This window comes from Toxotes jaculatrix, chromosome 21 (genome assembly GCF_017976425.1).
Source record: "Toxotes jaculatrix isolate fToxJac2 chromosome 21, fToxJac2.pri, whole genome shotgun sequence".
NCBI lineage: Eukaryota > Metazoa > Chordata > Actinopteri > Toxotidae > Toxotes > Toxotes jaculatrix.
The window spans coordinates 229,097-244,902 of NC_054414.1; the positions used below are offsets into that span (position 1 = coordinate 229,097).

The window sequence follows — 15,806 nt, forward strand, 5'->3', positions numbered from 1 at the left end:
ACAGAAGGTGAATGGAGTGAAGGTTTACTGAAATCAAGACAAACAGAAGCACTGAACAGGAAGCACTGAATATGAATATACACTGCCTAGCCAAAAAAAAAAATTGCCACCTGGATTTAACTAAGCAAATAGGTAAGAGCCTCCCGTTGGAAATTACTGCATGGGCGATTATCTTTCAGCTGGCAACAAGTTATTTAACCCCAACTGATGCAATGAGTAGCTTCTCATTTCTTAAACAACCATGTCGAAAGACACATCCCGTGGTCGTTGCAAAGATGTTAGTCTGTTTGACAAGGGTCAAAGGAGACTGCAGAAACTACTAAAATTGTGTTAAGAACTGTCCAATGCATTATTAAAAACTGGAAGGATAGTGGGGAGTCATTGTCTTCAAGGAAGAAATGTGGTCGGAAAAAAATCCTGATTATGATCGGCGATCACTTAAACATTTGGTGAAATCAAATAGTTGAAAAACAACAGCAGAACTCAGGGCTACATTTAATAGTGAAAGTAAGAGCATTTCCACACACATAATGCGAAGGGAACTCAAGGGATTGGGACTCAACAGCTGTGCAGCCTTAAGAAAACCACTAATCAGTGAGGCTAATCGGAAAAAAAGGGCTTCAATTTCCTAGGGAGCATAAAGATAGGACTCTGGAGCAATGGAAGAAGGTCATGTGGTCTGATGAATCCAGATTTACCCTCTTCCAGAGTGATGGGCGCATCAGGGTACGAAAAGAGGTAGATGAAGCGATGCACTCATCATGCCTAGTGCCTACTGTACCAACCTGTGGTGGCAGTGATGTGATCTGGGGTTGCTGCAGTTGGTCAGGTCTAGGTTCAGTAACATTATGTGCCCAAAGAATGAGGTCAGTTGACTACCTGAATATACTGAATGTTAGGTTATTCCATCAATGGATTTTTATCTTCCTGGATGGCACAGGCATATTCCAAGATGACAATGCCAGGATTCATCGGGCTGAAAGAGTTGTTCAAGGAGCATGAGACATCATTTTCACACATGGATTGGCCTCCACAGAGTCCAGACCTTAACCCCATTGAGAATCTTGTGTGTGGATGTGCTGGAGAAGGCTTTGTGCAGTGGTCTGACTCTCCCATCATCAATACAAGAGCTTGGTAAAAAATTAATGCAACACTGGATGGAAATACATTTTGTGACATTGCAGAAGCTTATCAAAACAATGCCACAGCGAATGCATGCTGTAATCGAAGCTAAAGGCGGTCCAACAAAGCATTAGAGTATCTGACCTTTGGTGGCGACTTTATTTTTGGCCAGGCAGTGTATTTTAATGCGCTGCATCTCTAACAGCAAAAAAATAAAATAAAATAAAATAAAAATATATATAATAAAAATACAGTTAGCTGAGTCTAGCTATCTTGTAGTGAATCTAGAGGTAGTGTCTATGAGTGGCAGAGACTCAAAACAGAGTCTGCACACTGATCTGAGTTCAGTTTGTGTTTGTTGAAGAGATATCTCTGGTTACAAGATGTGAGGCTGTGGAAGTATGAGGTTGATGTCAACACAAACAGTGCAGACGAATTAGTGAGCAGGCTTTCAGTTTCTGTCCTGTCTGTACTGTCTGAATCATCTGCTGTTGACAGTCCATGCATAGCTGTAGGGGACAGAATTTATTTTATGAAATAAAAAAATAATAAAAAATAAATAAGCTTAAAATATAATATTCTCCTAAAAAGAATGTGTAATTAAACCTTAAGCAGTAATGTAACTTAATAAATACGTAAACAGGTAAACAATATCTAACATATTTTTGTATGTTGTTGGGTTTCTATTTATTTAAGTTAACATGATATTAAAATTAGCTCATTAGAAATTACTAATAAATACAGAATAATTAGAAGAAAAAAAGAGACAACAGGTAGTTTTCACCTGTGTTGTTCAGTGTTGCTGTGCACCATTCTGTATTGTTGAATACACTAACAGGAGGATGATAATGAATCTTTTAGGTTGATTTGATGAACAGCACATTCCCCTCCCAGAGTCAACACTAGCCGACAAGATTCATCCTCTCCTATATGTCACTAAGTGTTATCATGTGCTCATCTTACCTAATAGACAGATCAACGGACACACACTCACATGCATATACTTGGACATGTGCTGTACACATGACTTGACAGCCAACAGATTCAGACACCAGTCAGAGTCATTTCTGTTTCTCTTTTGTCTGGGTTCATCCTAAAGGTCTGCTGCTGATCCCCTCTGAATGTCTGGCTGCTCTACAGTTATTTATGTCCTCTCCGCTGTACAGAGCCAACTGCAAGGAGTTGTAACACAAGACATAGAGCACACTGCTGTGTAGAGTCCCTTTGTGACAAAGCAGTGCATACGTGTCAGTAGCCTAAGTAAGTTTTTAGACTGTGTCAAAGTAATATATCTTTTATTTTGGGGGGGGGGGCTAGTGAGACCATAATAAAGAAAACAGACAAAAACATTTTTAGGCTTGTGTTTGTGTGTGAGTGTCAGACAGAGAGATCACCTGTCTCTGTAGGGTCATCTCTCCCTTTGTCTCTTGTATTCTGCGCTGCAAATCCCATTTCTCTCTCTCATTCTCCTCTGTTTGCTTTTTCATTTCATCAGCCGTAGAACTGCCATCCAGCCACATAAAGACAAATACACATACACACATACACACAGAGGTACAGTTATGTTACATATTTTGTGTTTATTCACATGGTTAACTATTTCATAATGCCATTTTATTCATTTAATTTTGAACAATTTTGGTGTTTATGGGAGGGAGTTTTAAAAGAAAGGAAGGTGACAAAATTTGTACAAATGTCAAAAAAGACATTTATTTATTCGAAAACTGATTAAAAAGGAAGATTGTGGTGAAATATTAATTAATATTAATTCTAGAAAGTAATGAAAAATTCACAGATTTGGCCCTTATGTGCACTTCTGTGGTTTTCCTCATCCTATTTTGCACCTTTGACCAAGAACCTTTTTGCAGGTTCAAATGTCCCATGACAGTTTCAAATGAGTTTTTCTTATCTTTACAACTAAATCCCTTCAGTCTGCGGAAAACATCATCCAGTCTAAGCTTCACAAAGATAACTGAACTCAAAAATTATATGAAAAAGATATCTCATAAACTGACTCTCTGGCTTTAAATTAAAATGGTCAGGCTGGTATTCAAGAAAATCAAATGTACTGTCTCATAAAACTGCCCCCGGGAGGGACAGACCCCTTAAGTGATCCTACCCCTCACACCTGTGGTGCAACAAAAACAGCCCTATCCTCAAGGAAGCAAAACTCCACCTTCAAGTCCTGTCACAGCAACTGGCGCTGTCCCCTAAAACCGAAAACCGGGTCCTGCACACCAAAGACTCACTTTACTGGCAAGGTTAAGATGGCAAACTGGTAGAAAGTGCTGTCACTAATGACAGCTATAAATGTCATTAGTTCTGGTTCAGGCTTTGCCTTGAACCATCCCCTAGTTAAGCTGCTGTAGGCTTAGACTGCCAGGGGACTTCCCATCATGCACCAAGCTCCTCTCTCTCTCTCTCCATCTGTACCCATTCATATCCCATTAATACATGTTACTAACTCAACTTCTTCCCTTTCCCGTAGTTTTGTGCTTTCTTTCCTCTCTTCTCTTCTGCTGTCGCTCTCTGCAGGTTTGTCTGCCCTCGGAGTGTAGAGTCTGGATCTGCTGCTGTGGGCCACCTGCTGCCCCCATTACTAGTCTAATTATTATTATTGGTCCTGTTATTAGTCTTACCATTATTAGTTCTTCATTAGTTCTTATTGTAATTGTTTGTATTGCTATTAGACCTATTACTTTTGATCTTGCTGTTGTCATGAAACCAGCAATGTCCTATGATGTCTTTCCTCCCCTCTTGCCCCCCCATCCCACCTTCTTTCTCTCTCAGGGCAAGAGAGGCCGAGAGGGTGAGAGGAGATGTTGGGTATCTGTAAATAAAATTATAAACAGTACAGTCTAGACCTCCTCTATATGAAAAGTGCCTTGAGATTTCTGTTATGTAACTTCTGTTATGATTCGGTGCAATATAAATAAAACTAAACTTAAATTGCTTTTAACGATTTTTTGCCTGTTCTTTTTCTTATTCTCACTTTCTTCCTCCTGACTCACCACTTGAGTTTGTCCAGGTGCAGCCTGAGCTGAGCAGCACCGTGCTGACTTTTACTGAGCTCCTCCTGTCTCTCCTCAGCCTCTCTGGCTCTCTGCTCCTGCAGCTTGGCGACCTGCATACGGAGCTGATTCAAGTCCTCCTGCCTGCAAATGACAGCAGTATTTCAGAAATGGTTGATTGACATAGTCACTGCATCTGCTGGGGCCATTATTGCTCTTCTTGTGCCTAGCTTCTGGCTATTTTTAATATAAAGGATTACTAAGGTGAGCTCTGCTTCCACAGAGTCACCCTGTCTGCATCAACACAGTGTTTTATTCCATGTTGAGCTGTATGACAAAAATGAATGACATGCATTTAGTAAAATCAACAGAGGAACAGAGCCATTAGTTTGTCAATCAACAGAGAATTAATCAATGGCAAATTTGATAATTTGCTAATAACAATAATAATAGTAAACGTAATACTTAAAGAACATTTCACATAACCCAAAGACTTTACATATAAAGAAGGAAAGCAAAGAACAAACAAGACCCTAACAAATATATATACTACTATCAATAATTATAGTAATGAAAGGCTTGTTAATTGTCATGCATGTTAACTGGCTTAAACAAGTCTCTCTCTCTCCAATTCAGGATTTATCACACCGCCTTCTGTAGTAGCCCTCATTCCATTTTAGATTTCTCATATTTTTTCACACATTACATTTAAAATTTACACGATGCACATATTATATATTTTGTATGGAAATTATTTTTCATTCATTCATGTTGTACTGCTATTTTACACACAAATAAGTTAGTACTTTTCATGTCAATCCAATCTAAATGTGACATGAGTAGGTACTGAAGAGGGTCAGATGAATTGTACCTGTTTTGCTCCACACTCAAAGCTCTGGCAGTGATAACATCATATCTCTCCAGCTCTCTGTCTCGTTCACACAGGATGGCCAGGTTGAACTGGAAGTCTTCCCACAGTTGTTGGTACTGTTCCCTGACAAATGAAGAAAACAATCAGTTGGCTATCAATATGCTAAAAAAAAAGGTAGTGAATGACAGGACTGAATGACTGTCACCCTGACCTCTACAGTCATTAAGTCCTTTGAGAGACTGGTGTTAGGGCCATCTGAAGGACATCACAGGCCCTCTGCTGGACCTCCCGCAGTATGCCTACCAGGCAAACAGGTCTTTGGGTGATGCAGTCAACAGAAAACTACACTACATTCTGCAACACCTCTACTTCTCAGGGACATAGGCTGTTTTAGACTTCAGTTCGGTGTTCCATGCCATCATACCAGCAGTCCTCCACTGTGAGCTCACCCAGCTCTCTGTGCGCACCCCACCTGGCAGTGAAGCAATGACTTCCTGACAGACAGGAAGCAGCAGGTGAGACTGGGAAAAGTCAGCCAGCTCTCTAGTGTGGTCTTAACGGCCTGTGGTGACAACAGTGAACTTCAGGCAGAGCCCCCATTCAGCTAGAGCCCTTTCAGAGCCCTCGCCCCCCGCCAAATTCATACTCTCATACACATTTCATTCACAAACTTTACTGAAGAATAAATATGGCACTTCAAGTCCTGCTGCCTGAAATCGGCTAACAAAAACTCCTCAGTAGTGGTATTAAAGGACCTATAACTTTCAGAAAATATTAATAATACAGCTGTCAGTGACAAGTCAGTACAGCAGCACCGTACTGTAACGTCAAGAGGAAATAACTGACATGAAGTTAGACACTAAAGACGTCTTTCTAAAAACAAAGCAGGCCATGACTAATAAGAGAGGTTTCATGTGATAGTGACGTAGATGACTCAAATGAGAGAATTTTACAGTCTACATTAGGAGACTTTACAGTGCAATAGAGGATGATAGTGGACCAGACCTGCATAAAGACCCTGAGTCAGCTGTTATACTGAGAGAACAACTGCTTAAATGAACAAGCTGCTTAGCTGAAATATGTACTTATGTAATATAAGTACAGGAACCTTGCTGAACATCACAAATTCTTTACTCACTCATGAGGCCCAAATGTTCTTAGAACTGTTTAGAAGTACATAAAGAGCCACTACAAACTTGAATGTTTTAAATATACTCGGCCAATAAAGCTGATTATTATTCTAATGGAGAGAGTCTGTTAACCTGAATTTCCAAAATCATGTTTTTTCACATATTTACTTAAGACATATTTTGAAGTATCTGTCCAGTCAGATATGTTTGTTTTATATGCTCAGACTGTGAGATATCTGTCTCTGAGATTTCTGCCTCTATTCCAGCACAATGGAAGTGGATGGAATTTAGTTTCTGGTGCTCACAGCATTGAAAACTGACATTTAAACATTTCAATAGTAATATATCTTTCCAGATAAGATGTGCTGGTTACTCGTGAAATCCCCAGACCCACATTGTACTGGGTCAGAAGCAGGTATCTCTGACACATATTTCAAAACCTGTACAAATAAAGGCAAAGCTATCTGCATGGATAGACACAATTACAGACTTTTGTAACTTGGCTCAACACTTTAAGAGTTCAAATGTTCAAGCTTGTGTAATGTCGTAAAGGGATGTGAGGCTGTGGAACAGTGAACAGTGTGTGGATGAATTAGTGAGCAGACTTTTATATGGTCTGATGATATCTGTACTAAGTTGAATCATCTGCTGTTGACAGTCCACACAAAACTGCATGAGACAGCATTTATTTTATAAAATATGCAGAATGATGACACCTTTGTAAATGTTTGTTTTTTGTTATTCTTGCTGAACTGTTTTGCACACAGATTTCAAAAAATATATATAAATATAAGGAAAATAAATCCTTGGTCCAAAGATTAATTATCAGAAATACAGCCTATAATGTCCTTTTTACACAGTTGTATGTTCAAGGAAACAAACTTTAAGTTCCATGAATTAATTCTGACAGGTGCTTTACGCCACACTGGTATTTATCTGATGGCACTGAACCATCAAGAATTGAGTCTAAATTAATCGATTCTGGACTTTGTGAATCAAAACTTAATCAGGAGAACAGTTTAGATATCCAGCCCTATCGAATGTATTTCCTTGTTGGTGATATCAGTCTTATCAAAGAAGGAGACAAGGGTCCACCGGCAAATCCTGAATTAAACTTTCCAGGAAGTTCACATTTACTGTTATTCTGCAATGAGGTGGATGTATACCTGAGAGAGGAGCATTCCTCCTGGGCCTTTTTGAGGGAACTCTCCAGCTGATGAACCCTTACAGCCTGGAGCTCCTTCCACTCCCTTTCTTTACTGGCCAGCTGGGCCTCCAGGTCCAGTCCATTGTCCATTGAACTGGGATATACATATGAATATCAGATATAAAAAAGAAAATAAACAAACAACTGAAACAAAGAATCCATACACAGTCAGTGAGCCTTCAGTTAGTTCACATATGGGTTTTTGTTTTGGAATACTGCAGCCTATGAACAACTAACTGTATTCAATCATGCATCCATGATTTCTGATCCATGTCTGTATTCCATGTCCATGTCAAGAGTCGCTGATTTAACACGTCATCTTGACATTTAAATGATACCTGGAATATGACACTGCTACTATGGGATGTAAATAAAACTTTATTAACTGGCTGGTAGAGAAGCATCTGAATGTATAGTTCATTATTTGGTTTCCTAAGGACCTAAGGATAAGAACACATGTACACAATGTGGATGCAATACATAATATAGATGTAAAAAATAAAAACATTTAAACAGGTTAAAAAACAAAGACAGGAAGCAAATAGGAAAAGAGACACAAGGGATGCCCAAAACAAGAGTCCAAAAGAGTCACTATAGGGGCTGATCATGATAGTAAGACGTATCAAAGTGTCCATTTACTCACTTACACTGCATGTCCTAGCCCCTTAAGTTAACTTTCACCAGCCAACATCAACCACCACAACTAAATGTCTTAAAGGTAAACCTAAACCCTAAAGCCAAGTCTCAACACTCAAACAGTTATTTCAAGTTGTGAGGACCGACCAAGATATCCTCACAATAATGGTTTAAAACCAAAATTTGTCCACATAACCACAGAAAGACATGTACACACACACACACACACAGAATTACCAGGCGTCAGTTTGCATACCATGATACAGTAGATTCTCCGAGGGTATCTGTAAACTTAGTACCGTTTGGACATATAAATCTTCATACGCAGCGTTCTAAACTAACAAGTATCTGTAACTATTACTAACATTTAACGAGCTAAAGTCGACGTTTGCCAAAACTTGCCTGGTTCTTCTGTGATGACAATGTTTCTCCATGGTAACCGTACGTCTGCCAACCTGTTCCCCTGCTACAGTGATAAACAATGGTTCCTGGGCCCACTGAACTGCAACGTCTTTTTTTTTTTTTAATTCATTGCAGTCTGATGGGGAGCTGCTTGGTGCCGGGTCTGCGAGGGTTGAATAGACACTGTATGTAAATTACATATGACAGTCAGTTCCGGTTGGGGTACGCAGCACCCTGAATGATAGTACACAGAGACGGCCTGTAAAAACTCTATGGATTTTTTTTTTTTTTTTTTTTTTTTTAACGGTCCAGGGCCCACTGATGCCGTGGCCCATTTGTCCCGGTATGCCCCATGACCAGTAGACCACTGACAGCCATAACTAAATAACTTAAATAGTTATGTCGATATTACATAATTTACATTATATTTCCACCAGGACCAATGTATCATTCCTTTACCTCATATTGCTTCACTTGTGCTTCAGGAATTGTGTAAGAATGTAGCTTGCTTTTGACTTTATGTTACCAAATACAGACAAACGAGATAGAGGCAGAGGTGGGCTCAAGGGCGGGGTTTTACTCAACCACCACAGAAGTGTTGCACGTGCGCGCCGCCGTATAAAACAGTGACGGAGGCGCGCGCACAAGGTCCATGAAGAAGCACTCCTGAGAGAGGGTGACGGCATCTCAACGGGTACAGTTTTATTATTATTATTATTAGTAGTAGTAGTAGTAGAAGTATTTTAACCAGTGATTTGTAAAGCCTATGAGTCGGTTATTGCCTTCTTGGAATGTACTTAACGTATGAGATAGCATGTTGTACGCCAGAGTAACAGGTAGGCATAGAGGCTGACTGGCAGGAGACCAAGGCTAAAAACAGTTGAAAATGTAAGTTAACGTTATTCTAACTGTGTTAGATATGTTTAGCTCCACTTATTATGTGAGTTGTTACAACGTGTTATTATTACCAATGTCGCCTGATGGTCAGGCATCTTGTCCGCGGGGATGCTAGAGACTTACCCTTCGGTCCTCACGTAGGCCAACCGGGGTCTGTCCACATCTGTCCGTCTGATTTCCACCATAGAACGAGAAGTAGAATAGTCTCAAAAAGCAGGAGTGGGCTTCTTTATCCAGCGAGGACGAAATACTGCGTAAATTAGGTAGCTTACTCACTTAATTAAACCCATGACTGGAGTAAATGGAGCTTAATAAAATAATAATAATAATAATAATAATAATAATAATAATAATAATAATAATAATAACACCGACAGCTGTCTGAAACCGTCTTTCATTCATCTAAATCAAATAACACATTAAAGAAACCACAGACAAAAACATATCAACTAAACTTAGCGGAGTGGATTTTTATTTCACACGCGAGTTACTGTGTTGCGCTGGCTCGTTTCCTGATTCTGTGGGTGATGAATTCAGTGTGTGATTCAAAGTTAGGACTCTCTTCTGGGCAATGGATGTGACGCAGGAGTGGTTGCCTACGTGCGCTCGGCTGCATCCCTGACAGGCTGGTGATGTCAGGACCGTCAGTCATCCGTTTCACTAAACCTCGAGTCTTATACGGAGGGCTGCTCAGAAAATCCCACAGAGCGGTGTAATGACTCAAATGAAAATAGTTTGATTAACAACTGTTTCCTCTAATGTGACCTTTGAGGACGCGCTGTAAAAAGTATACAGTCGAATAGTAACATTTTTGAAACATACAACTCGTAGTGTCTTAACCGGTCTTAACTGACTACTATACGTGCGTCACTTTATGTACATGTGTACAAGGTATTTATATTGGTGCATGTGAACAGCAAAAGGAAGACATAATATACATTTAAATTAAACAGAAAAATGAGATAAGACAGCTAAAGAATAGAGATAATCTAAGAGTAGTGATACAGTGGTTGGGATTTAAATACGTGACCCCTGTCACATTGTTTCCACACAGTCATGATACATGAAAAAACATCAATTACGGCTGCTTTAATCCTTTTTTTTCTCCAAGTAGATATGGTGGATATTATGTATCAGATGACAGACTGACAGTGTGAGAATCTGCAGCTGCTCCACCTGAGTTTCAGCTCATTGTTCGACTGTCGACAGTTTTCCTGTTTGAGATCACGCTCGTGGCGTCGTGTTTAGTACTAAACCGGATACACTACCTGCTCAGCACCGAACTGGGTCTGGACACATCTTTAGGTGTCATAGCCTGGCTATATTGAACTTCCGTTGCTACAGGAAACGGGAAATTAATAAAGTGCTACTAACCTGATCTAACCAAACGACCAACAGACAGAAGAAGAGCGATCACGGGGACGAGCGATCACGGGCACGAGCATGCCGATGGACAGACATATGGGTTATGTCTGACCATATCTAGTTGAATGTGCACTGGGTTGACTCATATCACATGTGGGTCTGCTGGACGTGGTATTATTAGAGCCAGCTATCTCCATAGTAGAGACCAAACACAGAGCTATAAGAGAGGGAATACTGGACTTAAATTCACCAGGTGGACACAAGATAATGTTGATGTGTAACTGCTGGATATGTAAATGATGTGTAAATAAGCTGCTGACAAGTTCACCATATCAACTCAAAAGGAATGAAATGTGAGTGTTGTGGTCACAGCTTCTTTCCACTGAACCCAAGTGGACAAATATTTACAGCAGGTTTAAAGAAGAAGTGGAGGCCTCTGTTCTGTCTTTCTCCACGTTCCTCTTCCTGTTTTAGAGGAACTTGGATTTCACAAAATCCCCTTTAGTCCCCCCCCCCCCCCCCCTTTAGTCCAGCTCCTGATAGTCATATCCCCTACACAATGATGGATAACATCCAAGTGCTTTTCATCTGCCTTAGAATGAGAGCTTGCGCGCATGTGTGTGTGTGTGTGTGGAATGTAGGTGTCTTATTTTAGTATCAATGCTGCACAGTGGAGTGCAGTGGGTGTGAGCCTCTAATGTGTTGCGCCCCCTCAGTGATGCTTCTCACTGATGTCTGCCTAGTGACGCCATGGGTCAACACAGATAGCACAATGTGTGTCTGAGGCCAGCAGTAGGTTTAGAAGTGACAGTGGCTGCATTGAAGAGAGAACTGGACATTCTACAGTGCAAGAATATGGGGTTTAAATGTCAGAATTTGGGATTTAGGAGTTATTTAGATATTCATTATTTGTAATGGAATTGTTACAGAACAATGAGCTCATATGCAGGCACATAGGAAGAGGAATAGGAACAAAGCAGAAGCAGGCAGATATGGCTTGGAAGGCTTCCTGTTCGCGTCGTGCGTGGAACAGGAGGAGACATCTTCGGTTGTTGCTGATTTCACCCTGCCTCTTCATCAGCTTTGGGAAGAGCCCAGTCTGACTGAAACTGTAATGTTCTCTGATGTGCATCATTTGCGAAAGAGGGCTGGCCTCTCATTCAGGAAACACTGATTACATTTTCAATTGTAAAGCTGCACAGTGAAGTCATACAGGCAGCCGGAGACAGAGGGATGCCGTCTGGCTTCAGTGAGTGCAGGGACAGTGACAGAGATTAATGACGGTAAATGTTAAAATGCTTTATAATCAACAACATGGTGAACCACTGTCGTTAGCCAGCAAGTCATGCTTGCTTCTGCAGTTTACAGGCCCACCCAATGCTATTTTCTGTCCCCTCTGCTTTGTGCCAAACCAAAAGGGTAAATTTTATCAGGTGAAATCTGGTTTGAGTTCAGCTTAATGCTGAAGAAGGAAGGCAGACAAGACAGGTGTGAACATGGCAGCAGGTACAGCAGGCAACAGACTGACATGAGGAATATATGCAGCATGTCATGTGATGTCTGATGTCAGAAGTGAGAGGAAATCTGTGATGTGTCACACAGGGACATCTGTGAGACTCTGGCCTGTGAGAGACAGTATGAGTGTTAGGTCTGAGCGAGAGGCTGTCACACACAACACCTGGTCTAGGATCAGTGACAATTTGATTATTGATTATTAAGGACAATTATTGTATAACTGTCCTTTAAAAACTATGACAAGCTTTGATCTCAGTGAAAAGTTGATCAAACCTCCCCAAAGTTAATCAGTGCAATTATGAAATATCCCATCGAGGACACACTGTTGTAACAAATGAGTGCAATGAAGAAGAAATTGCTAAAGACAAATGAAGCCTGCTTGTGTGTATGTGTGTGTGTGTGTGTTTGTGTTTACATAACTGAACACTAGATTACGACAGTATTGTAGAAGGAGAATGTTGAATGCAATCAATGAAAGGAAGGTTAAGGCTGTGTGAAATAAGAGGATGTGTCTGCACGTAGGGTGTGTGTCTTCTGGCTGAGGAGGAATTTTATATCTGTCCTGACAAGCTGTCAACAATAGATCACCCCCAGCAGCTACCACGTTCCCATGTGTTTACACCTGTCACTGCTATAAACACATTTAGTGTGTATATGCAACGCACACACACACATACACACACACACACACACACACACACACAAATAGTCCACATGATCAACATGACCATTTATAGCACATATGAAAACAATATGAGCCAGAGAAACAACACAGATTAAAGGATAAATCTGTGTTGTTTTGTTTTTACAGTTTTTACAGCCACTGTCCTCAACACATCAGTCAGAGAGGATCATGGGTGGAGCAGTGGTGGATGACGGGCCTTCTGGGGTGAAGGCACCTGATGGCGGCTGGGGTTGGGCGGTGTTGGCTGGCTGCTTTGTCATCACTGGCTTCTCCTACGCCTTCCCCAAGGCCGTCAGCGTCTTCTTCAAGGAGCTGATCCGAGAGTTTGGCGTCGGCTACAGCGACACAGCCTGGATCTCATCAATCCTACTGGCCATGCTGTATGGCACAGGTGAGACAAGGATGATGTATATGTCTCACAGTGATTGACTGTTCTCATCAAAATGCTAAATACTGCACCACATGTTTACACTGTGGACTCATCAGTGAATTGTGTGTTTTGTTTGTGTTTTGTAGGCCCTCTGTGCAGTGTGTTGGTGAACAAGTTTGGCTGTCGACCAGTGATGATGGTTGGGGGTCTCTTTGCCTCGCTGGGAATGATTCTTGCTTCCTTTGCCACCAGCATCATATACATCTACCTCTGCACTGGAGTTATTACAGGTTGAGCCACAATATATACATGCACACATAGGAAGAACACAAACATGTAACAAAGGCACAACATATATAACAGTCATACATACATACCTTTTTAACACAGTCTTTGGAGTGATTTTGACTTAAATTTTTTCTATGATGTTGCCCGTTTGTCTCTCCTCAGGTCTGGGTCTGGCATTGAACTTCCAGCCATCTCTGATTATGCTGAATCGCTACTTCAGTGAAAAACGTCCTCTTGCCAACGGCTTGGCGGCAGCGGGCAGCCCTGTGGCACTGTGCTGTCTCTCCCCACTGGGACAGATTCTCCAGGACCAGTATGGCTGGAGGGGGGGGTTCCTCATTCTGGGAGGCATGCTGCTCAACTGCTGCGCCTGTGGTGCCCTCATGAGGCCGCTGTTGCCCCCTAAGAAGCCCCTGGAGCTGGACGAGAACGCTCTCGCACCTGCAGAGGAGGAGAACAAGAAGAAGCCCCAGCCGAAGAAGAAACTTTTGGACTTCAGCGTGTTCAAGGACAGAGGTTTTGTCATCTACACCGTAGCAGCATCCATCATGGTGCTGGGCTTGTTTGTGCCCCCCGTGTTTGTGGTCAACTACGCTAAAAGCCTTGGTAACGAGGACACTACCTCAGCACTGCTGCTCACCATCTTGGGATTTGTTGATATGTTTGCTCGGCCTGCATCGGGACTCATAGCAGGAATGAAGTGGGTCCGACCAAGAAGTGTCTACCTGTTCAGCTTTGCTATGATCTTCAACGGGTGCACCGACCTCATAGGATCACAGGTAACAAATGCAGCTATGGGCTCTATATTACAAGGAGGATGGATAGGAATTATGTTACTGTATGTCTGATCTACCAGGGCTGTTATTACCAGTGCATCCCTCTAGAAACTTGATGTCATATTCACAAATGTCTGTCTCCTTGCAGGCGAATACCTACGTGGGTCTGGTGGTCTTCTGTGTCTTTTTTGGCATGTCTTACGGCATGGTGGGAGCCCTGCAGTTCGAGGTCCTCATGGCTATTGTAGGGACAGAGAAGTTCCCCAGTGCCATTGGCCTGGTGCTGCTCATGGAAGCCATTGCTGTGCTAGTGGGACCTCCTGGAGCAGGTCAGAGGATGGAAAGGAATGAATGTGAATGTGTGCATCTAAAAAGCCCCCCAACCGGCTTGTGTTTTGCAAGATGTTTAAGATTGTTTGGCCATTTTATGCCCATATAGTGATACTGAAAAGAAGTCCAGCATGATGAGGACCAATAACAATCGTTGTATTCTATCCTTGTACTCTCCCTCAGGTCGCCTCTTGGATGCCACTCAGAATTACATGTACGTCTTCCTGCTGGCAGGCTGTGAGGTCACGCTGTCGGCCATTGTCATAGCCTTGGGTAACTTCTTTTGCATAAGCAGGAAACAGGAAGATCCAGAGGCTAAGTTGGAGATGGCAGTGACTGCTTCGGAGAAGGAGGGGCTGAACCGTGCGGTGGACACTGAGGAAGACGGCGAAGGTGAAGATGGGCCAAAGGGAAGAGAGAACGGAAAAGTCAGTGCCGTGAAAGCAGAGGAGGAGGTGATGATGGAGAAGGAGACGGGGGAGGACGGTACAGGGGAGAACACTGAGACGTCTTTATAAAGAATAAAACCAGTGATGAGAAAAGACAAACTGTGCAGCAAGAGCACACACGTTAAAAGTACTGATGGTGGTGTATGGCAAACAGATGTGAGGAGCCACATAGAAAGTGAGGAGGAACAAAGCAGGGGATAAAAGAAAGCTGATATTACCCTGAAAATGAGAATCACAGTTTGATGTTACGGATACAAGGCAGAGAACTGTTTTCACTCGAAGTTGCTCTAATGCAACATGTTGAACAGATTCTTGAACATTGCTGTTAGAGACACCATATACTCTACATGCTCAAAATCCAGCCTTCCCCTTGGGCATCTAAGTGTCATTGACAACAAATACCAGCTGAGTGAGCTAACTCCTCTGTACTGGTGTGTGCTCTGCCACACACTGCAAAGAAATGGATCTCCAGTTTGTTGTGTACCTTTTTCAGAACAGACTTTCTCAGTCAAGCTTGATGATTCCAACCAATCCACTTCCTGCCATTTTCTGGAGCTTTCAATCATATCTCTCAGCCTTCGCCAGCAGGTGGAGCTTCTTCAGGTGTCATCATGAAATCTACTCTGTGTGTGTGTCGGGGGGGGGGGGGGTTAGTCTGTAAGAGACTCTAGTAAGAATCTGATCTGACCTTCGGACAGTGCAGCCACTTAATAGAGCTCCCCTGTGAAGCTGTTTGTGGTCCATGCGGTGAG

The 15,806-nt window shown here is 42.0% G+C and overlaps 2 protein-coding genes across 6 annotated transcripts in view; one reads left to right on the forward strand and one right to left on the reverse strand.

The window, feature by feature from the left end:
• Positions 1 to 8,326, reverse strand: part of ccdc57 (coiled-coil domain containing 57) — a 28,436-nt gene extending 20,110 nt beyond the window's left edge. For 3 of the 4 annotated variants that reach the window (XR_005896677.1, XM_041067409.1, XM_041067410.1), the window contains exons 1-5: positions 8,234 to 8,326; positions 7,301 to 7,435; positions 5,005 to 5,127; positions 4,134 to 4,277; positions 2,517 to 2,625 (exon numbers count right to left, since the gene is read on the reverse strand). Coding sequence is in view for 3 of the 4 variants with exons in the window: in XM_041067409.1 (XP_040923343.1) it covers positions 2,517 to 2,625; positions 4,134 to 4,277; positions 5,005 to 5,127; positions 7,301 to 7,431 (507 nt within the window). In the remaining variant the exon portion in view is untranslated. Of the gene's footprint in view, positions 1 to 2,516; positions 2,626 to 4,133; positions 4,278 to 5,004; positions 5,128 to 5,215; positions 5,310 to 7,300; positions 7,436 to 8,233 lie in introns of those variants that run through there. The other variant, XM_041067411.1, reaches the window with a different exon arrangement.
• A 684-nt stretch (positions 8,327 to 9,010) lies between these two features.
• On the forward strand, positions 9,011 to 15,687 carry slc16a3b (solute carrier family 16 member 3b). 2 transcript variants are annotated; one of them, XM_041029430.1, is made up of 6 exons: positions 9,011 to 9,073; positions 12,968 to 13,232; positions 13,358 to 13,501; positions 13,662 to 14,278; positions 14,424 to 14,604; positions 14,789 to 15,687. In XM_041029430.1, exons 2-6 carry the CDS (start codon positions 13,010 to 13,012, stop codon positions 15,121 to 15,123), a joined length of 1,500 nt encoding a protein of 499 aa, XP_040885364.1. In that variant the 5' UTR covers positions 9,011 to 9,073; positions 12,968 to 13,009; the 3' UTR covers positions 15,124 to 15,687. The 2 variants fall into 2 exon arrangements, with proteins under 2 accessions (XP_040885364.1, XP_040885365.1); XM_041029431.1 differs by lacking the exon at positions 9,011 to 9,073 and adding an exon at positions 9,136 to 9,267.
• Positions 15,688 to 15,806: the final 119 nt, after the last annotated feature.

Excerpts from the sequence above, each read along its gene's own strand:
- slc16a3b (XM_041029430.1), top strand. The coding sequence starts at position 13,010 with ATGGGTGGAGCAGTGGTGGATGACGGGCCTTCTGGGGTGAAGGCACCT. Across the intron at positions 13,233-13,357 it reads GGCCATGCTGTATGGCACAG|GCCCTCTGTGCAGTGTGTTG; the intron begins GTGAGACAAGGA and ends TGTGTTTTGTAG. Across the intron at positions 14,279-14,423 it reads CCGACCTCATAGGATCACAG|GCGAATACCTACGTGGGTCT; the intron begins GTAACAAATGCA and ends GTCTCCTTGCAG.